Source organism: Cheilinus undulatus, linkage group 6 (assembly GCF_018320785.1).
Source record: "Cheilinus undulatus linkage group 6, ASM1832078v1, whole genome shotgun sequence".
Classification (NCBI taxonomy): domain Eukaryota; kingdom Metazoa; phylum Chordata; class Actinopteri; order Labriformes; family Labridae; genus Cheilinus; species Cheilinus undulatus.
The window spans coordinates 12,807,578-12,835,318 of NC_054870.1; the positions used below are offsets into that span (position 1 = coordinate 12,807,578).

The 27,741-nt window shown below is 38.3% G+C and overlaps 3 protein-coding genes across 3 annotated transcripts in view; all 3 read left to right on the forward strand.

The window, feature by feature from the left end:
- Positions 1–4,924, forward strand: part of LOC121510644 (G-protein coupled receptor 4-like) — a 28,197-nt gene extending 23,273 nt beyond the window's left edge. Inside the window, exons 2-4 of the mRNA XM_041788786.1 lie at positions 415–603; positions 3,612–3,799; positions 3,888–4,924. Coding sequence (XP_041644720.1) covers positions 430–603; positions 3,612–3,799; positions 3,888–4,413 — 888 coding nt within the window. The 5' untranslated portion in view covers positions 415–429 and the 3' untranslated portion in view covers positions 4,414–4,924. The remainder of the gene's footprint in view (positions 1–414; positions 604–3,611; positions 3,800–3,887) is intronic.
- Positions 4,925–13,326: 8,402 nt separating this feature from the next.
- Positions 13,327–19,838, forward strand: LOC121511208 (G-protein coupled receptor 4-like). The gene is made up of 4 exons (XM_041789808.1): positions 13,327–13,527; positions 15,169–15,353; positions 15,775–16,243; positions 19,806–19,838. Exons 1-4 carry the CDS (start codon positions 13,327–13,329, stop codon positions 19,836–19,838), a joined length of 888 nt encoding a protein of 295 aa, XP_041645742.1.
- Positions 19,839–22,014: 2,176 nt separating this feature from the next.
- LOC121511511 (G-protein coupled receptor 4-like) lies at positions 22,015–26,651 on the forward strand. The gene is made up of 5 exons (XM_041790248.1): positions 22,015–22,088; positions 22,771–22,968; positions 25,227–25,232; positions 25,731–25,912; positions 26,002–26,651. The coding sequence occupies exons 2-5, from the start codon at positions 22,786–22,788 to the stop codon at positions 26,525–26,527; spliced, it is 897 nt and encodes a 298-aa protein (XP_041646182.1). The 5' UTR covers positions 22,015–22,088; positions 22,771–22,785; the 3' UTR covers positions 26,528–26,651.
- Positions 26,652–27,741: the final 1,090 nt, after the last annotated feature.

Below are 27,741 nucleotides of genomic sequence, written 5' to 3' on the forward strand. Positions count from 1 at the left end.
AAGTTTTGTATCATAGCAAAATAAAAAAAATTTAAAAAGCTGTCTATGGACACAGGTCCTAAACAGCTAACCTGACCTGCCAGATAGACTGTTTCATGTATCTATTGCATGACTATTGTTCACATTTAACTGGGAAAGCTTCCATAGAAAGCGTTTGGAAAGGGCAGGACTTTTCCAGATTCTCAAAAGTTGATTGGAGGAATGTTAATGATTTTGAACCTTAATTTTTTTAACATTAGAGATGTTTCTCATGACTGAAATATGGCCTGGTGGTCCATAACACAGTGGCCCGTCATACAAAAAAAAACCCTAAAATAAAGATTTTTTTTAATCACTTTACAGGGACTTTAATTTTACTAATCATTGTAGTCATGCAATGTTTTTTTGTCTAAATCTTGATCTCTATAATTTCAGGTTTCACTGTGAAGAATGGCAAACATCTCTGCTAACACCAGCCTCCTAAATGAAACCATTGACTACGACTATGATGACCTTGTGCTTGAGTACAACAAAAAAGTCTTCATCATACATGTAGTGACATGCATCATCATTTGTATCGGTCTCCCTTTGATACTCATGGCCATCTATGCTCTCTACTCTCTGGTATGTATACTATGTCTTTATTTGTTTACTGTCGGTGTCTTTTGTCTTTTAGGGTTCTGTATCAGGCAGAGTTGTTGGGTTTCATGTTATTTGGATGAAGTACTGTTGAGACTTGTACAGTTCATGTAGAAATAATTTAGTTATTATTTTTTCTCTTTAATAAATTAAATCAGCATTTAAAACTGTATTTTCTATTTGCTCAGGTTATCTTAGGCCAGCCACACACTACAAGATTTTAAGCCCAATTTTAGCCAAGATTTGACTTCCCTGACGATCGTGGGGGCGTATACCTCCTGGAGCCTCATAGCAGACGTTTGGGCTATTTGTCTGAGTAGTCTGCATGTGTGTGGTGTCAACACGATTCACTTACTGCTCCAAATCGCGTCGTACCCTCCCAGACCCGGAATCGTAAATATCAAACATGTTTGATATTTACAGTTCTAGGTCGTAGTGCCGCTGACAGAGTACCTACAACAACCAATGAGATCGAGCACACCAGGTAGTGTCACCAGACGAATCACACGTACTTTCACCGCTCACAACCATGAACACAACGGTACCTTAATTCCAGCCATTCCATTTCGTCCTGAGTCTTTCCCCTGTTTTATGATTGTTGCTGCACCTGTAACGCTTGCCAGGACAGCCTGTTGTGGAGAGACAGCAAGACGGTATCGACAGACATCCGGGTTGTTTTTTCTTTCTGAAGTCACGTGATCACGCAAGGTCATAGGCAGGTCGGCAAGTGTGTGGTCTCCAGTGATCTGACAGTCTGGCTGAGTCGTCTAGTGTGTGCGTTCAGAGGATTAAAGATGAAAAATCTTTGGAAATTGTCCTGAAGTCTGTGGTCTCTTACAGTTTTAAAATCGTTTCAGATTAAAAAATCGTCTAGTGTGTGGCCGGCCTTAGTCTGATATAAAAATTCTTTGATGATCTGAAACATTTAAGTGTAACACATATGCACAACCAAAAAAAAGAAGAAATCAGGAAAGGGGCAAATATATTTTTATGGCACTGTATGCAGGTAGGACTAATTCTTGCTTGTTTATTTTCTTTATTATGGCCAGAGACCGTACATCAGTTAGGCGTTCCTACTATTTACATAGCGATTTAAGATAATGATGGATATTTACAAAGTTAAATATGCTCCAAGGTTTGGGACAGCTGATTGGGTCATGGTCAGCCATCATGTCCCCTACACTACACCAGAAACAGCGTACAATGAAGCTGAATGTTGGCCTGACTTCAAAGAGAGTCGTGCCACTTAAACATTGTGTATGACTAGGGTGAAAACTGCACAACGTACTACTGGTTAAAGAGGACGCTAATCCATACGTAGCATGATGCTAACAGAATCATCTCATAGAGAAACCTATCCACTGAGCCATCGGCTCCCTGATCCCTTGTTTTGTTTTGTTTTTTTTAATTTATACACACTACTGTGTCTATCTATCTGATTTGCTTTTTTACTGACTGCCATAAAAGGTGACGCTTGTCCCATAAACTTCAGCTGACTTTTTATTTAATACTACTACTGAACTCTCCTTGTGGCAAACAGTACAAATCTTTATCAGGGCCCGGGCACCAACCTCGGTGAATATGGATCATGATCATGCCTACAAAAAAGCCTCTTGGACCCATGCTGAAATCCTGATCAGCTTCACCAGAATTTGAAAATAATGCTTCTTTTTGGAAAATCATTCACTGAAAACTGATGTAACTGCAGGGGAGATCATTCTTTGGTCTACAAATTTTTATGGCAACACAGAAGTATCACACTGAGCACGCCCACATACAAACAGCTCATCATAGCGCCCTCTGCTGCCAACTGGAAATGACCCAAACGGGTCATTTCTGTATTCCTCTTGATGTGTTGAACCTGTCATGCTGTGATTTTGACCTGAAGTCCTCAATATCTGTCCCAACATTGATATGTTTCAGATTTAAATGTTTAAATGCCAGTAGCACCTCAAAATAAAATATGTTTTATTTTATATGATAAATAGTCCTTCTCTGATTACCTCTACAAATCAGCATCCAACTTCGTCACTCTGCCACCTACTGTTGAGGGGGAGTACTACCACATACACAAAATGCCCTGTGCTCATTTTTTTTAATTATTGACATTTGTGGGAGGATAAACATGATCTCTGCCATGCTGCAGCACACAGCCATTTTGAAATTGGCAGTGTGGCGTAGGACGTTGGCCTCCTGCTTAAATGAAACATCTGATTTCATTCAAATTTCACATGTATGATGAGGATCTGCCCCTCCACACGCTGGGAGGTTTATTTTGATGTTTTGCTCGAGCTCCCCTACTGGCAACGGGAAGGGACAAAACTGTACTTTTAAACATCCAAGTCATTTCAAATTTTACAGGTATGATCAAGGTCTGCCCTTTTAACCATTAAATGTTTATTTTATGGTTTGCCGAAGCGCCACCTACTGCACAATGCCACAGGCACCACTTACATCATGTGTTCTATAGTCGTTGAATTTAAATGATAAATTGTCCTGCCCTGATCCCATCAACTTATCAGCAGCTTCCTTTGTCCCACTGCCACCTACTGTAGCGGGTCAGTACTACCTCATAAACAAAGTGCTTGTGCCTTTTTTTAAATGTAAGGGCACTCAAAGGAGGATCTACACAGTCTCTCTGTTGGCTGCAGCACACTGCACAGGTTTGCTAACACCCCACTATTACCACACACATGGCCAGTTGCACCACACCCTGACGTCCATCAGGGTGCAAGGGCCCTTCAGTGCTGCTTACAGCCCTAGTTTCTTTTGTAGTTCGTGTAGATCCCATTTGCAATACACAGAAAGTATACAGGGAAGAGAAGGTTACAGCTTGTGTATATAAACTCAAGACATGCTGAATGAAGCTTTGCTGAAAATGTACACAAGTCTTTTACTGCAGTAGCTGTGAAGAGGTTAATGTCCATTCTGCCTTGAGGACTTCAGAATGCATTTATAACTTCCTTATCTTCTGTTTCTATATTTTTCTCCAGGTAAAGAATGATCATGTGGCTCCAATCTACATCATCAATCTTCTCATATCTGACCTTATTCAGCTCTGCTGTATGATTGTTTGGGAGTCCAAACCTAAGGAAGATATGATAGATAACACTGTGAACTCTATTTACAAATTTGGCCAGTTAACTAGTATTGGCTTCATGGTGTGTATTTCACTGGAAAGGTAGCTATCTATTAAAATGGTATTAAATATAGTATTACTGTAGTGTTGTGCATCTTTTCAGAGATAATATGTCCATCTTGTTTTGCAGATATTTGGTCATTGCCCACCCACTGTGGTACCGCTTCAGACGAACCATCAGGATCACTGTGGCGGTCTGTGTTGTAGTCTGGATCATACCTCTTGTCTTGATTTTTACTGTGTTTCCCTGGATTACTCTGTTTGTCACAGACATCATCCTGTCCATCTTCCTCATCACCCCCTTCCCACTGTTCATATTCTTCCTGGTTGGGACCCTCAGAGCCCTCTCCACTTCGGTCTCAGTCCCCTCTGAAGAAAAATGGAGAATCGTGGCAATCTTAGTCCTGGTGCTGCTGATTTATACTCTGCTGTTCCTGCCTAGTATTATTTTTTTCACTGCCAAAACATACGCGTTTGACCTCACTCTAATTTTCCTGGCCCACATATTTGTAAAACTTAGTCCACTTGCAGACTTACTTCTGTATGTTTTCATCAGAAAGGGGGCTGTTGGCAAACTTTTGACCTCTGTGTGCTGTTGCAGAAAGGAGAACAATGACACCAACACCATCAGCACAATCAATCTAGACAATACTTAGACCAGTGGTTATCATTTAGGAGGCGGAAAAAAGTAGCTCAAAGTACTAGCTAAAAAGTAGCTCATTGAGCTGTTTTCAGAGGGTCCCAAGTTATGGGGGCTAAAAGTCATCAGTGTACAGAAGCTCTGAGTGAGCACATTTATATAAAACTTAGCACAAAAAAGTAAAGAAATTTGTGTTTGGTAGATTATTTCTTTGTTGTAACAATGCTTCTTGGCAATAAATCTTATACCGTTTGAAAGCCTGTTTATTACCCTTTTAAATGGTGCCACGTTTGTCAGGAACATGCATTGTGGGATGAGCAGCAGAGCACAGTGAAGAAGTATGTATACGAATTAGACAGTCCTTCCATGCCTCCTGGGAGCGTTCTACACCCAAGTCAATCTCCCATGCAGTTTTCATCTTATCCCAGGATATCTGCATCAATCCCTGTATCAATGCAAAATTGTAAATATATGTTTCTTGCCAAAGGGGCCTAGCTCTAGAATCACATCTGACTTTTAGGTGGTGGGTTTGGGAATGATGGGAACAATTTCTTTGTGAGACTTCGTATCTGAAGATACCAAAAAAGTGTGATCTGAGTATGTTATGTTCTCTGTAAAGGTTTCAATGAGGAAAATGTGTCATTTGTAAAGAGATCACAGAAAAAAACAAACAATTTCTATGCCAGAGTTGAAATGCGTTATCAATCACAGAGGATGCAAAGAAAGGATTATCTGCTACCTGAAAAAACTCAATGGCCTGTTTTAATTTAAAGTGCCTCCTGAACTGCAACCATATTTTCAATGAAGCTTTAACCACCAGGTTTGTTACATTTATATTTTGATTACATGGTAGAGGTGAGGTAAGAATTGGTATTGGATTGGACAGAAGTTCCATTTTCACCCAGTCTAAACCCTCTTTGTAGGTAAATTTCCAGTACAAAAATTTAACAATATTTGCGGCCCAATACTAAAAGATATAGTTAGGCAAGCCTAACCCCCTTGCCTCCTTAGGAACCTCCAAATACATTTTCTTCATTCTGGGGTTTGAATTACTCCAAATACATGAAGAAATTAGTTTATCTAATTGTTTAAAAGTTGACTTGGGTATAAATATGAGAACCATAAAGAAACCTGGTCAGGATTGCCATCTTAACTATGTTAATTCTGCCGACCATTTTCTAAAATCTTGTACCGTTTGCTCTAGAGGGGTCTTAAAGTTATGGTTAAACAACTTATCTATAGAATGTGTGACCTTAATTCCTAAGTATGTAAAGATCCTTTGTCAAGTCTGAACGGAAAGTTAGAATAGTCACCCTCTGTGTCAGTAATCGGAAAGAGCACACTTTTTACATAGTTGATCCAATAACCTGATATATGACCAAAACCATCTAGACTTGTTTATAGTTTTGGTTTAAATTCCTTATATATGACAACAGGTCATCAACATATAGCAACACCTTATGGAACTTAACCCCTCGGAGATGCCACTAACATTAATGTCTGTACGTAGAGCAATTGCAAGCGGTTCTATCACCAAGTCAAACAGATGCCTTGCCTGCAGCCTCTGTGGAGCCAAAAAAAAGGCAAAGATCGTATTGTTCCTCCGAACTGCAGCTGTTGGTGAATGATATAATATTTTGACCCATGACAGAAAAGATGGGCCAAACCTTTCCATCACAGCAAACAAATATTGCAACTCGACGCAATAAAATGCCTTCTCAGTATCCAATGCTAACACCACCTCCGACTGATCTGCAGAAGGTCAGTGCATACAAGACGCTGAGAAGGCGGCGCATGTTATAAAAAGACTGTCTCTCCGTTATAAAACCAATTTGATCTGGATCTACCACCGCAGGAATTACAGTTTCAAAATGTGTAGCTAGAGTTTTTGTGAGGATTTTATAGTCACAATTCAACAACCTCACTGGACGGTAGGAGTCACATGACAGGGGATCCTTATCTTTCTTTAGGTAATACCGATATTACTACCTGTGTCATTGTTTGTGGCAACTTCATTTGGTCAAAAATATCCTTGTATAACAATTTATGAATTGGTGCCAACTTAGATGCAAATTCTTTGTACATTTCAATTGAAAAGCCATTTGGGCCTGGTGCTTTGTTGCTTTGCATCAATTTAATGGCCTGTATTATTCCCTGTGTTGAAATTTCGCTATTTGCACTCTGTTCTCCAAGGTTATTTCTGAGATAGTCAGCCCATCCAGAAAACAAGACATGTGTGACAAGTCACCAGGTGATTCTTAGTTAAAAAGAGTAGTATAAAACTGTTTAAATTGTTGTTAATATCATCTGGGTTGCTGGTCTTTAATCCTGTCTGTGTACAAATTTCTGAAATGGTATTGGAAGCTATAGACTGTCTTATCTTATGAGCCAAAAGCTTCCCAGCTTTTTTCCCATGTTCATAAAAGGTCTGTTTTGATTTAAAGAATAACTGTTCTGATTTTTTTTAATGGAGACGTTCTCAAATTCTGTCTTTAACGACAACTTCTTGTAAAGCTCAGGTGTTGGAGAATTTCAGCTCTGACCCTGTGTTATCACATGTATTTTTTCTTCCTTTAAATACTGTATTTTATTGAGCTGTCACTATTGGCCTATGGCTAAGCCACGCCCCCTCCACTCACTCGGACAAACAATGAACATTCAGTGACAGACGCTATTGCAGTTGTCACAGTAGGAGACATTTCACTGGAGGCCATTGATGATTTTTAGAGACAGAAAGATCACATATCATCTAGAAGTCACCAAAAGGGTTTAAACTACGTATTGGAGGGATATATTAATCATTTTATTGTCGAGAAGGTCGATAAAAAGCTTCAGTTACAAGCCAAAATTTACAGGTCCCAGTGCATCTGGTTGCCATCACAATCTCAGACCACAAGATAGAGGATCAGCATCAAAGTACCACTGAAGTTTAGGTTTTTGGCTTGGAATATGAGAAAAATATAATGACCTTTTTACCATCTTTACCAAGAGTGTCTCTCCATTAATTTGGTGCTACAGTATTTACATTGACTCATTCAGCATAAAGTTTGCCAACCTTTGTTATCTCGGCTTTTAAAGATAAGTTAATGAAGCTAAGCTCCAGGAGTTAACGTTAGTTTAACTAGAGCCTTTTAGACAACAGCTTACAATGATGTACGATAACCAAAGAATAAAAACTAGAACAAAAAATGCCAATGAACTCCCAACAAACAACGTGACACAACAAACAACACAGCTAGGAGCTGACATTGGCTAACTTTAGCTAACGTTAGAGATGTTAAAGATAACTTTATCTTTCTTTCCAGCAAAGTGACAATATGCTGCCGCAAATATGATGTTGCCTTACCTTAGAACAGATGTTGTTAATTTTATCCATGTTGAGTTGATGTTGTGGTCTACCGCAAAACTTTCATCCAAAGAAGACACTTTTCTCGGTTTAGATGTGGCTTAGGAAAGGGTAAAAAATACACTCCGTCACCCAGCCTCTCAGGATACCTTGTGTTTGAGTCGCATGTACCCCATGAACACCGTTTGACCGTTTTTAAACTTAAAATCTAAAAAAAAAACAAAAAAAAAAACATAAAACCAGACGAAAACTGACTTTCTCCTATTCGTTTCAATGGACGTCCAGGCATAGGATGTCCAAGTGTATGGGAATGCTATACACACTGTGATTGGCTCATTGCTTTTGAGGGCGGGGCTTAGGCATAGGTCAATTCTTGAGGTTGGTCTTGCTTAATCTCATAATCATAAACCTTATTTCCAAAACAGTCACTATTTTCATTTCACATTTTAATTCGCTGAAAAAGTGTTTTTCTCCCATTTAAAATGTGTATGTTGTGTTTACAGCAATTATTACTCTCTTTGTCTTAGTGTGTCAAACACACCATTAAAATGTAATGTTTTACAGTTTTTCTTAATTGGTTTGGCTCATTTCTTGTAACAGAAACGTCCAAACCACTTGGCATATGTTCACAACAGAATTGAATTTCTCCTTCATTTTATCAAATTGCAAATGTCTTTGTACATGTCTCAGTGTCTCAGTACATCTTTGCAAATGATTAAGTACAGATAGCCTGCATTTAGCACAATTTCCAAGTGAATAGATCTTGTTGATCTAAGCTGGTTGTTGACTTCTCAGTCTAATGGTTGTTCTCTCCAAAATGTGTCAGCATCATTTCATTGTATAAGTCATCACATGCACAATAGTCTGTTCAATTGTCAAAATTAATCAAGAACATCCTGTAAAACCATGAATGCCGTACATGAATCTCTTGGAACACTGAATAAATTGGTTGACAGTTAGGTGAAACTAGAACTTGACTAACGAAAGAGGAGTTTCACACATCTCGGATGACCAATCAAACTGTGTTTACCTGACAGGTCTTGTCCATGATTGTAAATGCTGCCAAACATGTATATATAAAGCTTGTTTTTTGTTTATGTGTTTATATTACAGAATATTATGCTGTATACATTTTCTTTTTACTCTTATGTATGAAAGTTACTTACAGTAATGTGTGTGAATAAAAAGTTACAATTTCCTCCTTGGCAGTATGAGTGCAATGTGTGATGTCAAACCTTGGAGGCTATTCTTACAGCAACGTGAAATCATATATATATATATATATATATATATATATATATATATATATATATATAGGTTTTTTTTTTAGTTTTATACACAATTGTATTCTGTTAGCTAGACAAAAAAAAAGAAAGAAAAAATAAAACTAGCACAGTAACCGCAGTCATTGAAGGACTGGGCTAAGACTGAGAGGTGTACATGAGGGATATTTCAATGGTCATCTGCCATAGCGACAAAACATCAAAACATTTTGACTTGCAGTGCTTACACAATGCCAAAGGGACAATGTATTTTGGGGGCACTGACTCTTTATATGAGAATAGAATTTAGTTTCGACAAATGAGTGAACTGTTTTGGGAGAGATATGAGCTTTTGCAGGTGTCAACCATGGTGTGGTGCTGAACCATCCAGGTTATTTTGGCAAAAGCACCAAGAGTGTTGAGAACGTCTGGTCTGTTTTAAGAAATGAGCCAAAGCAATTGAGAAGAATCTTTTCATTTTTGGTGGACCTGACTATTTATATGGGAAAGGAATTTAGTTTTGAAACATGAGTGAACAGTTCTGGGAGTGATATGAGCTTTTGCAAGTGAGCTATGGTGTTGTGCTGAATGGTAAGACTGTTTTGCCAAATGATCTTAGAGTTTTGAGAATGTAATTTCTGTTTCAAGAAATGAGTCAAACCAATGGAGAAAAACTGTAATGTGTCTGGCCCTATGAATTAAAGGCGTCTTAAATTTTTTAAACCATGTTGAGTAACTGGACTTGGATTATTTTTAATGTTTATAGTTTTTTGGTCTTAAGCTTCCATCCTTTTAATAAAATTTTAACAACAAAAGCTTGAGGGTGTTTTCTTTTTCAAACAAACTATTGTTTGGGTATACTTTGCATATTTGTGTCTGGATTCTATTTTCTCTCTTCTGAAGGGCAGGAGCAGATAATTATCTTTCTTCCAGATGTTATCACTCATAGTTACACATATTTACAGTGGACTGTTGGCATAAAGAGGACAAAACATCAGACATCAGGGTAGAAGTCTCATTCAGGTCACATCTCATTGCTTCCAAAGGTAAATATTTTGACTTTATCTTTGTAATACTTAGCAAACCTTTTTAAATAGCTGTGCACACTTAAATAAAGTCAGCTGTTTTATTTCACTGTCTTCTTTCCAGCTGTGAACATTGTGAGCGGTCTTATAACATACTCTACCTCCTGTTAAAGTAAAAACTGGATCAGAGGAATAACAATATGCTTAACATAATCAGTATTTCAATTGAAATAAAATATGAAAATGAAACTTGTGAAAAAGTATAAAGGATTTAAAAAAGCTCAATTACTACAAAATCAAACAAGATTTGACTACATACCTACTGAGCAAAAGACTTTTGTAAAACATTCTTTCCTTCGTATTATTGACTTGTAAATTGTTCAGACCAAATAATGGTTTACAGCGAGGTATTTGTAGCAAGGTTTTATTTTGCAGTATAGGATTTGATCACAGCCATATTATGAAAAGGCAATTTTATTCTGTGACGATATTGGGAAGTGATCAACAGATCCCAGTAGGATACAAGTAAACTTAGTACAGTAAGTTAGAAAGTTTCTGTTCTGGGGCGCGCCGGTAGTTGAGTGGTTGCGCCCATGAAAGATTTTCCAAATCTTCACTGCCGATGCCAAACAGTTTATTTGACTGTTGCTTTTGACTCCTTGATTTGAAACCCCAAGAAGACTGATTCCTCAGCCTGTCAGCGATTAGGAACTGAAGACTGTCTTCTACAGATTTGCAGTCAAGGTTTGCAGGATGATATGGCCGACAACTCTCTGGCCAGACAATCCAGGACAAACTGTAACAGCCAATCTCCAGTGTCAAAGCAATGCCAGGAGGCAGCCCTCCTTACTTTGTGCTTAGTGTATTTAACCAGATAATAACATGACAACAAGTGTGGGCCCTAAAACACTGTTTTAATATTTGTACCATATTTTTTCCTTCTTAGGAGTCTTTTTTATGTGATTCATATTACATTGCATCATGAGTGTTTCAAACATAATAAAAAAATTCTCAGTAATGGTATCTTGTTTACCATGAGGGCATATTAGGACCACTCTAAAAGAGAAATGAAATAAACAAAATGAGTCCATTGATTTTTAGGAAAAATAAAACTCAAAATATTTGAGCGTATCAAGTCATAAATCCATGAGGCAAAAATATTTTAATTTTCAATTTTAAAAAGCCATAATATTGAATTCATAATCTTGAGGTTTTCAAGTTTATACTCATGTATTTTTATTATTATGAAGTTTTAATGCAATGTCTCTTTAAATGTCAGATGCTGATGAAAATGTGATGCTACGGGGCTAAAATCACAGGTTTTACAAGGCAAACAGCTTCAGCTTAAAGGGTTTTTTTTAATGCAAAAGGCTATTTTTGACTTAAAACTCTTACAAAAAGAACTAAGTTTTGGTCCATGTAAATTCATAACTTTTTAAATTTGAAAAATAATGATCTAATCTGATCTAATCTGAATCTTAATAAAAAAAAACAAAACAAAACAACAACAAAACAAAACAAAACAAAAAACTCAAAAATGAGCATATCCTCTGAATTTTTCACATTTTTAAGTGGACCTAACATGCCAGTGTAGAGTGCAAATGTATGATTCAAAGGGAAAAGTGATATACAAACCTGATTTCTGAGGGTGTTTAATTATGGACTGTAGGCATCCAAAAAAGCAAAGAAAGGAAACAGTCAGGCTTTCATGTGGGGGAGAGGCTTCCATCTATCTAGCCTCTCTGCCAAGCCCAGATCAATGGTTGTCCTTCTGGAACTTTGTCCCATCTCCACACAGGATCTCTGGAGCTCAGTCAAAGTGACTATTGGGGTCTTCGTCATCTCTCTTACAAAGGTTTTTCTCCCATGATTGCTCAGTTATGCCAGATGGCCAACTCTTGGAAGAGTCCTGGTTGTGCCAAACTTCTTCCATTTGAGTTTTTTGGAGGCCACTGTGCTCTTAGGAACCTTCAGTTGGAGCAGCAGAATTATTTTCTGCACTGACATAGACCCAGGTCTGTGCCTGACAGCAATCCTGTCTCTGAGCTCTGCTGGCAGTTCCTTTGACATCAGGCTTGTTTTTTTTGTTCTGATATTTTTTGTCAGCTGTGAAGCCTTCTTTCAAGAGGTGTGTGCCTTTTCGAATTCTGTCCAATCAATTTAATTTACAACAGGTGGACTCCAATCAAAGTGTATATTTAAGTTTTTTATTTTAAATTTATTTGCCAAAATGTTCAAAATTCTGTTTTCAATTCATCATGATGGGACACTGAGTGTAGATGAATGGAAATAATACATTTTGTTGTTTGTAGCACCAGGCTACAACTGAACAAAATTGAAAAAGTGAAGGAGGTCTGAGTACTTCATGAATGCACCGCATGTGATGCTGCATAGGAAAGTTTCAGGAGCAGGACCACACCTGAACCATGCCTTTTCCTGTGTTTTCATAAATTCAAAACTGACCGTCTCCTTCCCTTTTACTTTCGTATGCCATAACCCTCCCTTCCACTCCTGTCCTTCTTTATCCCATCTGTAGGGTCTTAAGGGGGGGTTGTCAGGCCCAGGAGCTACAGCAGACCCTCTAAGCCAGTGGTTCCCAACCTTTTCCAACTCAGGGCCCACTTTTAAGTCTCAAAAATTTCCGCGGCCTACCTCCGACCCCATAAATTCTCAGAGCACTTTTTTTTATGGAAGATTGAACATAAAGGACTGAACTGAATACAGGAGAAACATGTTGTAAGCTCCACAGTCGCTAACACAGCATCTGTAACATGTTGCAACACCTTTAGTATTATAGTTTTCAAGGAGCTGTGCACACAATAACCTCTAGATAACAACAAAAGTACCTATCTCTCATTTTCTTGTCACACATCTAATACTTGAAGGAAAAACAAAACAAAATAATGAAAAGAATATCTGAACATTTTTAATATCCTCTGAAACATAACTGAGTTTTAACATTTAAAACACTATTCTGTATATTTTTATTTTTATATAATTACATTTCACCTCCCCCCACAAAAATCATAATATTTTGGAAATGATATGGTAGCCCACCAGGGGGGTGCGGCCCACAGGTTGGGAATCACTGCTCTAAGCATCCCTAAACTGATGCATATAATTCACATCACTTTCTCAAAAGAATTGTTCCAATATCTTCTACATAAATATCACTTGCATTCTGGCTGATGTTGTGGTCCTTGCTTATGAAAGTCCAGTGTTTATGTGCAATACAAAAGTGTTCGATGTATTTCACCCCCCAGCCCCTCTTCTTGTTTCAGGTTTCAGTCTGAAGGATGGAGGATTTATTCATGGCCAACTCTTCACAGAACGACAGCTACAATCACAGCTCCATCTCTGATGACTACAGTGACTATGACTATGGATACTATGACTACTTGATGAACCTTAATTTGATCGGGCAAACAGTAACATACGTTATCATTGGGGTTGGCATTCCTTTGACCCTTGTGGCCATGTATTTCGTCTTTTCTCTGGTATGTATTATAACTCAGATTTAAAGTATAAATGAACCCCCAGCTCAGAGCTAACTCTCCCCACTTCAGAAATGTGAAAAATTCCAGATGAGGTGGGAGAGACAGTGATGTCCCTTGGCCAGAAAGTGACACAGACAGATTCCCGCAGCATTGCTGCCTCAGAGTGATTGTTAGAGGTGGAGGAATTTTCCCCTCCAGAGTCCCCTGAAGCAGGCGGTGGTAATGTGGTGGTGGACCGTGGTGGTCCTGAGCACTACCTATTTGGACCATTGCACCAGCGTTACTAAAGCCGGAGCTCTCAGAGCTAAGGCAGTGCAGGTGCAGTAGAGGATGGGAGTGGTCTCTGAATGGTCAAGTTGGTTAGAGGCGGTAAAATTCTGCTTTGTTATATAAAGCTTGTGGCCTTTTCAGAAAAGATTTTTCAAAGCAGATGTTTGAGCTAATTGATAGCCAAAAAAATGCAGATTTTTATCAGTTTGGTGCAAATGTCAGAAATAACATCAGCATTGATGTGTTTTATCATAGTTCAGTCAGATACTTCAGTGCACAGCTGCAAAAAAAGTTAAAATGTTCACTTTAATGATTGACTCTCTGTGTCAGTCTATGTCTGCCAAAAACTGTCAGTAAAGGAGGGATAATATTGGATGAATGCTATTGAAATTTCCTGTCTTGCAAGCTCAGTATGAGAAATATAAAGAGTGATTTCTTGAAAAATAATTTTAAAAGGTGCTTGTCTTGATACTTAATTGCTTTACAAAAGCCACCAGTGAAACCCATCACTGTGGCACTGTAGATATATTTTGTATTTTTGTCCGTATGTAAAGAAAATAGTTGATAGAGTTAGGTAAAAAAAAAAAAAAAAAGAGTAGATGAAGCTGGAGATAGTTTGAGAACTCATTTGTTCTTGTTATGTTCATAACTGTTATATCTGTGTAACATAGTCCCTCTTCATGTCTTCTAGTTCTAGAGAGTTTAGAAAGACTAGAGACTAGTCTAGAGAGACTTTACTTGAATTTCCCCTATTTAGAATTAAATTCAGTGGCTGCTTAAAGAAGGAAGCCATGTGAGTCTTCAACCAGGGCTCAACCCTCAACAACCAGTTTTCTCTGTGATTCATGTGGCTGTCTGTCATTGGCTGTAGTTTATATAGAGGTGTGACCACACCACAAATGCTTGTTTTTTAACCCTGATGAAGACCAACCTGGTCGGAACATGTTGGCCTTTTTCAATTATTTAGCCATTATAATAAATGCTTTTAAATATCTCCTTCCTTATTTTTGTTCTTGTTTACATTTGGAACGTCTTTTTTCTCTTTTTGTATCAAATTAAATAACAGGTGGAAATTTTCTGATACAAAGTGTCCTGTATACATTTTCCATCTCATTGCTGATTATCTAGTATCTAGATTATTCCTTGGATGGCACAGGATAGGCAAAAATAAGCCTCGGCCTATTCCTCTTTCAGTTACTGACTGACAAATCTGACATGAAATGATTTTGCTTGATGCTTCTTTAAAGTGAATGTAACTGAAATTAAAAAAATGTATTCTTGCAACTGCTGGACAAAGTAAAATGGCATACCTGGGAGAAAGAAGTCTTTGACCATGTTTTACACCTTCCGGTTAACTGTGTCTTCCTGCAGGTGCGAAATGATCACCTTGCTCCCATCTACGTCATCAACATCATGATTTCTGACCTCATTCAGTTCTGCTGTTTGCTCATCACTGAGGTAGCACCTTGGTACTGGGACTCATACATCACCTCGTATACTCGTGAAATTGGTGTGCTGACCAGTGTTGGCTTCATGGTGTGTCTCTCGCTGGAGAGGTAGGTACTCATAACCCCGGATGTGTGTAACTGTTTCTGTAGTCCATGATTATAATTCTGATGCTATTCAAAGACAAGGTGGCCATCCTACAACTTTGCATGCTATAATTTCAAATGTCCTACTTGACGGGATCAGCCACACTTAAACAGCAGCTTATTGAAATAATACTTCAACAATCACACATAAAAAAGGCATTTTTATACTTCAGTCGTTTTGTCTTTGGTCATTCTTTTTTTAAAATTTGCTTTCCTTTTTTTATAGTTTTATAACTCAAATATCTACAGCAGTAATTAGTTTAATGTCCAAGTTCATACATTCTTTGTTCCATAAATGGGTTACACTCCATAAAATTTCCTTTTTAAAAGAAATTTAAAATATAAATATTGATTCTAATTTCAGGTTATGTTTCTTATTTTTCAGGTATTTGGTGATCGCCCACCCACTGTGGTACCGCTACAGACGATCCATTAAACTCACCGTGCTGGTCTGTCTTGTGGTCTGGGCCAGTTCTATTGTAGTTGTATTGTCATATGGTTTTATGCTCATTGCTTTCCTCCTTCCCTTCCCGCTGCTTATTTTCTTCCTGGTTGGGACCCTCAGAGCCCTCTCCTCTTCTGTCTCAGTCCACTCTGATGAAAAACGACGAATTGTGGGAACTTTAGTCCTGGTTCTGCTCATGTACACACTGTTGTTTCTGCCCGTCATCATTCATTTCCTGCCAAAGGAATATTCTCACTTCACTCAGTTTTACACTCTGTACATCCTGGCTGAAATTTGTCTAAGATTGAATCCTCTTGCAGACTTAATCCTGTATGTTTTCATGAGGAAAGGGACCATAGATAGGTGTTTAACCCGTGTGTGTTGTTGCATAATGGAGAGCAGTGATACTGTAACAACAGTCAGTGGTAGAAGTGGTACATCTTTCACCTGAAAAAAAAGTGTCAATTGCAACAATTTGGAACAAAACTGATGAACTAATGACAACTAGTAATAACAACAAAGCTGAATTGGATACAGCGGACCAAACAAGGCTCCATTAGTAGACTCTACTCAAATGTATTAGTTCACAGAAATATCTGTAACATATAACCAATAACCAATAATCACTATGTATGACTACTTAAAATTATTTGTTACCTTAGTACTGCCCTGTCTTGTATTATATTTAAGTATAGCATTTAGTTTTTTAGACAGCTGTGATAAATTCGATCTCAATCAACAAAACTGTAAGGAAAAAAAACATAAATACATCATGATGTCTCAGTAAAATTTATTGAGGGTGAAACATTGCAAATTAACACTTGAATTATAACACACCAGTGTGAAAAATTCATCATTTTGAATTGTCAAAAATCAGCAGTTATAAACAAAATTTATTTCATCCCAAAAAACTTCTTTTACAGCAGAAATTTTGAGCACAGCAAACCAGCTGCTGGGATTTTATGCACTGTCTCCAGCTTCTCTGATGCAAAGATGCTGCAGAGGATATGGGGCTTGTAGCTGTTAGCATTAGCAGCATTAGCTCTCAGTGTCTGTAATGTTTACATGACTGTGTCTGAAACACTAAGTACTGATAGACAAGCTTTAACACACGCTGTGGCATCTACAATCCCCAGGGTCAGAGACCTGACCAAGCGTTTATGCTAACAGTGAGTGAAAATGAAAGTAATGTAGTCTAGCCTACTTCAGGAACGTGTCTAAAGCCAGAGTTCACACTTACAGCACCAACCAGAGTTAAAATGAGCAGAACAGTCAACAACTGCTGACAAGCACAAGTATATAAGACCTGATGTCTGTTTAATGTCAAAGAGGGCTGTTACAGTTTAACAAGTCAGTGCTTTTTTAATTGAAAATGATAAACATCAGAAATGAAATAACCAATCATTAATGTGAGTTTCTTCTTGTCCCTTTTGATAATTCTGATAGATCTGTCTTACATGTGTTGTACAACTTCTTACAGCTATCAATATTTATTTTCAATATATCCTAGAAGAATGTTATTTTTGATCACCTGCTACCAATTCATCTTAATTTACATGTTTATTTCTGCTCTGTATTTTCTATTGAGATAAAATCCTGATGAGTCTTTTATGATTTAGATCTGTCAATGAGGTTTTCATGAGTGTCTTTTGCATTCTTATTTTGTTAGATGTGATTCAAATCGAGAGGCATCTGGCTGCAGCCCTCGGGCAAAACTCTACACTGGGGCGTTCGGTTGGAGACCTCTACACTGGGGTGAAACCTCTACGCTGGGGCGTGACGTACATTGCCCGAACCGGCGGACCTCTCTGCTGGGGCATGACGTATATTGCCCGCGACAAAATTTCAGCTCTATCTGCTTGCCGACAGGCTGACCCTAAATCTAACCAGTCGGATTTTAATGCCTAAACCTAACCAGTCGGATTTTAATGCCTAAACCTAACCAGTCGGATTTAAATGCCTAAACCGAACCAGTCGGGGTTTAATAGTGTAGACCCATACGCTGGGGCGAAGGTATGGGTCGGCAATTGCTACTGCACGGTCCAGCGTAGACCCGTACGCGTACGGGTCAGCATCTGCAGCACCGTAGACCACAGCGTAGACCACTACGTAGGGGTCGGGGTGTGTTGCTGCACGCCCAAAATATATATGCTAATGTGTCATAAGCACAGCGTTGTAGTAATGCTAACAACAGCTAACACGCTGCACGCCTTAGCATAGGCTTGGGCAATGACGCCACACCCCAGCGTAGAGGTTTCGCCCCAGCGTAGAGGTCTCCAACCGAACGCCCCAGCGTAGAGTTTTGCTCGAGGCAGCCAGACCCTCTTGTTAAAATCAGTGGATTTTCAATCAGCTAGCTGCTGTGTGCTGTGAAATGTGGATTAAGTTGGTTTATACAGTCATGTGCATACATTTTAGACATGTAAGGTGCTAAGTATTCAGCAGGCTGCTGATATGCAACAACCCAGGGCTGGAGAGGGGGGTTTGGGCAGCCAGAGTCAAACTCAACACAAGTGACACACATGTGTGTTTCTCAGCAACTGCTCGCAGTTTTCGGGCCCTGAGGACATCCACAGCACTACCTGGGCTCGTGACAACCCTAACTACCCATCCAAACAGTAGCCTAGGCCTTGCTTACTCCCCACATCTACCCCTCACTCCACCTAAAGATGTGGGCTTTATCTTTTCAACAGATTGTTTCCCCATGCCCCTGGTGCAAAGACAGCCAGAGTGGCCAGAGTTGTGTCAATCCTCCTTCCAGCCCTCAGACAGCTTACTCGCAACATCTGTGCTTTACTGTCACCTAAACATGCAAAAATTTATACACAGCACTGTACATATATGTACTCTTTTGTAAAACTATTTCTGAAAATTCAATAAAAATGCATTGAACCGGGAAATATCTATGTCTGACTTCCGTAATTAAAGCCAAATTAAAAGTCTCTCTAGTTTGACAAATCCCTGTGGTCCAGTTTACTTTAGAGTCTTGTTTGCTCTCTGTCTCTCTCAGGTCTTCCTCCTCCCTCTACACAGCAAAAACTGGAGTGTTGAATTCTCAGTGTTAAACATTTCAGTGTTGATTTTAACACTCAAAGTGTTATTTTAACTCCATTCAGAGTAAATTGTCTTCAGTGTTGGAGTTATTTGACAGTGTTAAATCAACCAGTGTTATTCCAACACTGTAGAGAGTCAGTTGATCCAAGCCCCACCTATTGTGATTTCAAATCTGGGGGGCAGAGTTTTCCCATCATACCTTAGTGCAGAGTGTTAAGCTGGGTTCAGATGTTTTTAGATGTATTTAGATGATTAGCTGTGTTTAGATGTTGCCTGTTGTACAGGGGGTCACTGCTGGGATTCACTTGCACATGTTTCTTGAATTATCTTGAGTTCCTAAGTTTTTGATGCATACACACTTTTGCACCATGAGTGTAGTTGTCTTCTAGGTCGGTCAAGTCTTGGCTGTGGTGACAGTTTACTTGTAACTGTGGTGTGAGGGCAGATTGTCAACTACGGATGAGCTTTGTCTTTGAGTCTGTCTCATAACTCCCTGATCGCTGTCAGATACCTCACAGTGTGAGGTGGCAGTCAATCTTGTCAGGTGTGTCTGATTACCAACACTGATTCTGTGGAACATACATGTCTTGTATCTTGATATTGTCGGGTTGGAAGCGGGGCAGTTGCTATCCACGGTATTTTACACCTGCTGAAATTAAGTGTAATACACTCCTTAGTGTTAATTTTTTAACACTGATGCCAGTGTTGAGTACTACCAACACTACTCAGTGTTCACCAGTGTAAATTTTTGACACCATACAGTGTTGCAGTAACACTGTTTCAGTGTAAAAAAAAGTAACACTTTGAAAAGTGTTAAATTAACACTCAAAAGAGTGGACACATATACACACTTTTCTAGTGTTAGATTTAACACTCTCAGTGTTAATCTAACTGGCGATTTTGCTGTGTACCTGCAGTCTGTACTGAGGAAAGAAGGCGAGAGTATGTAGAGGAGCAGCTGGCACACTTTCTTTGGACACTTCTTGTTTCTTTTCTTTTATTTCTCTCCAAGCATGTCTTCGTCTGTTCCTTTTCAATACCGCTTTGTGAGTTTATTTTGAGGTTAGGAAGATTTAGGGGCTGCGATTGGTAGGATAGGCTCCAGCCCCCCTGCCCCCCGACCCCCAGTGGGATAGAAAATGGATGGATGGAAGTTATAGGGGAAGGTGCTGATTCCTGAGGCCTGTTGCTGGGTTGGCTCTCCATTACACAATGAGCACAAGACCACTTCATGAAACCACTGTCAGTTAACAGAACATCACTAAATCTACTAATGTAAGTGAGGACTCTTTCATGCAAAGTGAAAGGCACAAATCACCAGCATCAAAGAAGCACCACTGACTTCTGAGGGCCTGAGCTTAGCCAAGATGGACTTGACTTGAGGAATCTTTCCTTAAATGCTAAAGATAAATGTTTGCGCTGTTGATGATGAATGAAAAACAATCAAAATGATTACATTTGCTACTATTTTCATCAAATTGCAACAATTTTAATGAAATAAATTACAAACTAATTAAGTCAATTAATAATTTGTCACTTCATTTTTTTTTAAGTTCAAATGCATTTTTATGGCTTCTTTAATGAACTCACATGAGTTTTTATTATCTCATCTTTAATTTTTGGTACTTTCAGCCTTCAGTTTGCCAGTCCAGTTACATTTATGACTCATGGACACACATAAGTGCCCACGTTCACATCTTTTGTTGGACATGAAAGCCAGGGTCGGGCTTTTAATCCTTCTGGAAGGCTGTACGCATTTTACGTGCTTTTCATTATTCATTTCTTGATCATTTGTGTTGATGTGTTTATTCATATGGCATGAATTTTATGATTATGATTGTGTATTTTCATTTGATTTTGTTATTTCCAGCTCTAAATCTAAAACAGTGTTTACAAGCAAAAGATACACTCAAGCTGTGAAGCCCAAAAAGAGCTCCATAGAAATTCATTTAAACTGCAATTGGTAATCTTACTTTCATTACAGCATAATACATAGTCTGGGCTTTTGCCTTTGAAACAATCATTTTTACTTCTCTCAACCAGATGGTGTCATTTTAGTGAAATTTGGAGTGTGATGCCAAAAGAATCAGTGTTCCTGTTAATCACTGACATCCAAGGCTGCAATAACTCAACACAAAAAAGCACTTTGCATGCAGTATATCCAAAATTTTCAGTTTTTTTTTTTTTTTTGTTTTGTTTTTTTTTTTTTGTTTTGTTTTTTGAAAAAACTGGCATTCAAAGGGTTAAAATCTTTAAAAAATAATTAATATTTGATATAAAAAATTAGGCCACTTATAGGTGAAAAAATAGTTAAATGTAAGTAGAATAGAATATTAATGTATAATATTTTTATAGCCACAGTGCAGATTTTTGCGTTAAGCAGCTTTAGTGTGAGTAATATTAAACAACCCAGAAGGGTTAAACAGCACACAAACCTCCAGGTGTTCACCAGTCCAGCTCTGTGCACAGCTCACAGTGGCACACACACATGTGCATGCCCTGTCCATTTTACTGCACCTTATCATTTTTGACACCACATGCACACAGCACCTGCACACGTTTGACTATTTAAATACATAAGTACACATATGCATGTATCACTGCTGTGAGCCGTGCATGCAGCTGGACTGGCAAATGCCTAAACTAAAACAGCTGACACTATTCTGCACTGCAAACAGAGTAGGGCAAATTTTGTGAGTAAACGTTTAGGTAAATATAGGACTAACAATAATGTACAACAGGCATCACAACTACTAAACAAATACAAAAAAAATGTGATGGGTAATTTCTCGCCTTTGGCTTCTTTCATATGATAAGCATTACAGAGATAATCCTTTAACCACATGCTATCTGCATGACATGGTTTTTTTGATGTGTAAGGTGAGGAATGGGGGACTTAAACATACTTATCTGCTAGAGGGGAGCCTGGCAGAAAAAGTCTGGGAACCACTGTGTGTAGAGAAGACACCACACAGTGAAATCAGCAACACTTATGAAAGGTCTCTGCTTCCCTTATTTCAGATGGGTTGTGATTGTGTTTGTTTCTGCCTCAGATGATGCACACTCTTGCATGACTGTTTTTTTTCTGACTTCTTCAGAAGAGCAGTTGTATATCATGAGTGAATGCAATTGCTTACCATAATCACCGGAGAGTTTGGGTGTGGAGAAACATCAGACATCAGTGAAGAGACTTCATCTAGGTAAGATCTGGTCACACATCTCTGAATATTCATCTTATTACAAATAAAATTCAAAAGACTGATATATTTAACTTTTTTGAGGATTTAAAATATTATAAAAATATAAATCAGTTTAAGTGGTCTATTAGTATTTTTATCTTCCTCCACATGATTCAAATGCTGTCAATCTGAATCTATTACACTTTACTGAATTTATAAAACACTGATGTTGATGGAAGACACTACAGAAGCACACGAGTGGCTATGTAAAGCTAAGTAATACATGTAAATCACTGTGTGGAGGAGGTAAGAAGGAGAGACACCCTAAAGTAGTTTGTAAATGAAGATTTAATATTGGAAAGGAATCAAGTATGAATTAGAAAAAGGTAAATCACAATAGTGTAAAGCAGAAAGCCGATTTTTAAGGTTCCTCACATTATTGAAATACATGATTAATGGTATTCAGTTAATAATAAAACCTTTACTTTGTAGTTTCTTGACTTTGAAATGGTCACCACATGCACATGTACATTTAAAGTGCATGTATGTATATCACCATGTCCTTTAAAAAGCAAAGACAGCTTTGATGTAACAAATATAATCCAAATTAAACACAAAATATTTAAAGACATAGAAATTAATTTTAAAAATCATTGTAGTCATTAAATATTTTTTGTGTTAATCTCGAGCTTTCTAATTTCAGGGCGTTCTCTGAAGAATGGCAAACATCTCTGTTAATACCACTCTCCTCAATGAAAGTTTTATTTTCAACTATGACAGCTACCTTTCCTGGTATGAGTATCGAAGAAAAGTCGTCTTCATCATGCATGTAGTGACATGCATCATCATCGGCATCGGTCTCCCTTTGATGGTCATGGCCATCTATGCTCTGTACTCTCTGGTGTGTATATTAAGTCTTTATTTTTTTTTTTTTTACTGTCTGTGTTGTTTCTCTTAAGGTTATTTCTCAGCACAGCTGTTAGGTTTCATGGTATTTGGATACAGTGACCTCAGATTTTTCCAGCTGGTTCTCTTACAGCACTGAATTATTGATGCTTTTTTACATGATCAATGAAACTGTAAAGTTTAAAATGCATTTTGTCTTTTAGATCTTTCTCCAAACATTATTTTCCCACATGCACTCAAATGACTGTAAAGCACTGTTACTATTTTGTGCAAAGTTTTCCATAATTACAAATAAACAGTCATGTGAATAGTATTTCTCTTACAAAAATTTAATGAAAATTGATATATACAGTTGAAACCAGAAGTTTACATACACTATATAAAAAGGCACATAAACTTTTTTTTCTCACCATCTAACATTAAATCAAATTCAACTTTTCCTGTTTTTGGTCAATTAGGATTACCAAAATTATTTCTATTTGCTAAATGCCAGAATAATGAGAAAAGGATTTTTTTAGACAATTTTTTATTATTTTCTTGAGAGTCAGAAGTTTACATACACCAAGATTACTATGCCTTTAAACAATGTGGGAAAGCCCAGATGATGATGTCATGTCTTTGGAAGCCTCTGATAGGTTTATTGACAACATTTGAGGTAATTAGAGGCACACCTGTGGATGTATTTTAAGGCACACCTGAAACACACTGCTTCTTTGTGTATCATCATGGGAAAAATCAAAAGAAATCAGCCAAGATATCAGGAAGAGAATTGGGGATTTGCACAAGTCTGGTTCATCCTTGGGTGCAAGTTCCAGATGCCTGAAGGTGCCACGTTCATCTGTTCAAACAATTATACGCAAGTATAAACACCATGGGAATGTCCAGCCATCATACCGCTCAGGAAGGAGACGGGTTCTGTGTCCCAGAGATGAACGTGCTTTGGTCCGAAAAGTGCATCTCAACCCAAGAACAAAAGCAAAAGACCTTGTGAAGATGCTGGCTGAAGCTGGTAAGAGTGTGTCAAACGAGTCCTGTACCGACATGGGCTGAAAGGCCACTCTCCCAGGAAGAAGCCATTACTCCAAAAGAAACATAAAAAAGCCAGATTACAGTTTGCAAATGCACACAGGGACAAAGACCTTAATTTTTGGAGCCATGTTCTGTGATCTGACGAAACTAAAATTGAACTTTTTGGCCATAATGACCATCGTTACATTTGGAGAAAAAAGGGGGAAGCTTGCAAGCCTGAGAACACCATCCCAACTGTGAAACATGGGGGTGGCAGCATCATGTTGTGGGGTTGTTTTGCTGCAGGAGGGACTGGTGCACTTCACAAAATAGATGGCATCATGAGGAAAGAACATTATGTGGAAATACTGAAGCAACATCTCAAGACATCAGCCAGGAAGTTAAAGCTTGGGCGCAAATGGGTTTTCCAAATGGACAATGACCCTAAGCATACTGCCAAACTGGTTACAAAGTGGCTTAAGGATAACAAAGTCAATCTTTGGAGTGGCCATCACAAAGCCCTGATCTCAATTCCACTGAAAATTTATGGGCAGAGCTGAAAAGGCATGTGCGAGCAAGGCAGCCTACAAACTTGGCTCAGTTACACCAGTTCTGCCAGGAGGAATGGGCCAAAATTCCTGCAAACTATTGTGAGAAGCTTGTGGAAGCATATCCAAAACGTTTGACCCAAGTCATACAGTTTAAAGGCAATGCTACCAAATACTAATGAAATGTATGTAAACTTCTGACTCTCAAGAAAATAATAAAAAAAAGTCTAAAAAATGATCTCTCTCATTATTCTGGCATTTAGCAAATAGAAATAATTTTGGTAATCCTAATTGACCAAAAACAGGAAAAGTTTAATCTGATTTAATGTTAGATGGTGAGAAAAAAAAGTTTATGTGCCTTTTTATATAGTGTATGTAAACTTCTGGTTTCAACTGTAATTGATATTTGTCCCCAAACCTATTTGATATGCTGGTAAAGAGCTTAATGCAGCGATATAGTTGCAAACAAGCTTCCAGTTAAACTAGCTAAAGCTGTGCATACACTGTGCAGTTTCAGTAAAAGTCGTGATGGACTGTCAGCCCAAATGGTGTGACTGAAACTTTCATGAAGCACGATAATTTGGCAGGACTTATGTGCCAGCACTGTGGTCTTGGTCATGTTCAACCTGAGTGCTGACACTGTCTCAGGACACACCGGGACATATGTCAGTGGCATATCCTTTGAAAAGTCTCACAGATAGGGGTTTAGGTCATTTCTATTGTCTTGTTTAAATGCAGAGAGCATTAAAAGGTGACAAAACCTCTCTAGCCATCTCCCTCTCACACACACAAACAGCACTGCCAGCAAACACAACTAAGTCAAGTTATAACAAATATTTTGTGTCAGCTGGACGTCCACAGGTACACCTATTTACCTCTGGATTAGTAGAGAAAAGCACATCAAAAAGGTTTTTCTGCTGTTTTCATGGCGATCTAAGAGGATGCCTAATAGTTAACAAAAGGAAAAATTACAAAGTTGGAGATTCTGTTCATGGCTCTTCTCTCATTGTGAGTGTGTAATAGTACAACCAAAAATATCAAACATGCCAAAAATCCATCCGACCAGATTTTATTGAAAATATACACGGGGCTGTTACTGCAGTAGCTGTGCAGAGGTTGATGTCCATTCTGGATGGAGGACTAAAACATGTTCATAACTTCTTATCTTTTGTTTCTGTTTCTCTGTTTTCCTCCGGTAAAGAATGATCATGTTGCTCCAATCTACATCATCAACCTCTTCATATCAGACCTCATTCAGTTCTGCTGTATGATCTTTTTTGAGTCCAAACCTGTGGAAGAGATGTTTAATGACACTGGGGATTTTTTTTACAAATTTGGCCTATTTACTAGTGTTGGCTTCATGGTGTGTATTTCACTGGAAAGGTAAGTATCTGTCTAAATGGTTTCAAACATGATATTAATGGTTTATTGTGCATCTTTTCAGAGATAATATGTCCATCTTGATTTTGCAGATATTTGGTCATCGTCCACCCATTGTGGTACCGCTTCAGACGAACCATCAGGATCTCTGTGGTGGTCTGTGTTGTAGTCTGGATCATACCTCTTGTCATTATCCTCACTGTGTTCCCCTGGGTTACTTTGTCCGTCTCAGGAGTTATCTTCTCCATCTTCCTCATCATTCCCTTCCCACTGTTCATATTCTTCCTGGTTGGGACCCTCAGAGCCCTTTCTACTTCTGTCTCAGTCCCCTCTGATGAAAAACGGAGAATTGTGGCAATCTTAGTCCTGGTGCTGCTGATTTATACTCTGCTGTACCTGCCCAGTATTATTTTACTCACTGGTGCCTATGACGAGCATCTAAATGACCTGTCCTTTATGTTTGTAAAGCTGAGTCCACTTGCAGACTTACTTATGTATGTTTTCATCAAAAAAGAGACCTTTGGAAAGCTTTGGACCTCTGTGTGCTGTTGCAGAAAGGAGAACAGTGACACCAACATCAACGCAATCAATCTACACAACATTGAGACCAGTGGTTAAAATTGGGTTACTGAGCTGTTTTCAGTGGCTCTGAGTGGAAACACACATACATTTTATGTTACTTCATTTACCATGATAGGGAGTGAATTTAGGTTGTCTCCCAAATATTTCAACTATTTATCTCCCTTTCTCAGGATGATAAACCTGATGTACCCAAGATAACAAGGTAATTCCTCAAGGGATATCAAAAACGTCCTTTTTCATGGGAAAATTGTGTTAACTAACTTGAATGCATTTATGTCTTCTGCTCTATCTTTGCAAATTAAACAATAGTCACATCATCGCTTTTTTTTCTCCAATAAAACTATTTCAAATGTAATTAAATTCTGTTTCTTTTCAATAAATGGGAAGATGCAAAAATAAAATCTCACAAATGGAGCATCTTGTGAAGATCATGTTGACAACTTTGGCTAAGAATTAGAGCAATAAAAAAAAGAAAAGTCAAATTTTTAGTTTAATACTTTGGAAATTGTCTAATGTGTTCTGGAAACTTGTACGTTATGTACTCTATGATAACATTAAAGTTCAAAAGGTTATGCAGTGTTTTACTTCTTATATCAGAGGAAGATGATGAAACTAAATATCAGTTCAATCTGTACAGCAGGAAATGTTTGTCATATTCTGCATATACTGATATCAGGTCTGATGCACGCTCTCATGCAGCATGTCGCAATTCACTAAAAAAACAAAACGTACCAGGAAGTCATGTTCTCTTCATACATAACTACATACCCCACTTCCAAAAAGTTGGGGCATTCTGTAAAATGTGAATAAAACAGCTTGTAGACCTCCACACTATGGCTGATGATGGCTTTAGAGCAGTCTGGATTTTATGAACCTATTAGACCTCCATTTCAGGTCCTGACCTTTTTATAACTTCTTATATGTGAAGATAAGGTTAACCAGAAAAAGTGATATAAAATAGTTCCCAGTGAAACTCTGGGTCTCTTTATATAGCAAGTGAGGTCTGACAAATACACTCCTATGCCCCCATATGACTATGGGGCATGTTTACTGGCAGCTGGTCCATCATAGCAGTCCTAGTCTTGGTTTATGCCAGTAAGACTTGTTTCAAAACATCCAGCCTCGATACGCTGTAGGAGGGATCCTCCCAAGTCAGGTCCCTCATAACACTTGAACATACATTTGGAACAAGCTAATGGTCGCACTGATATACACAGCAGTGGCAGAAATCAGTATTTGAGGGGTAGCAA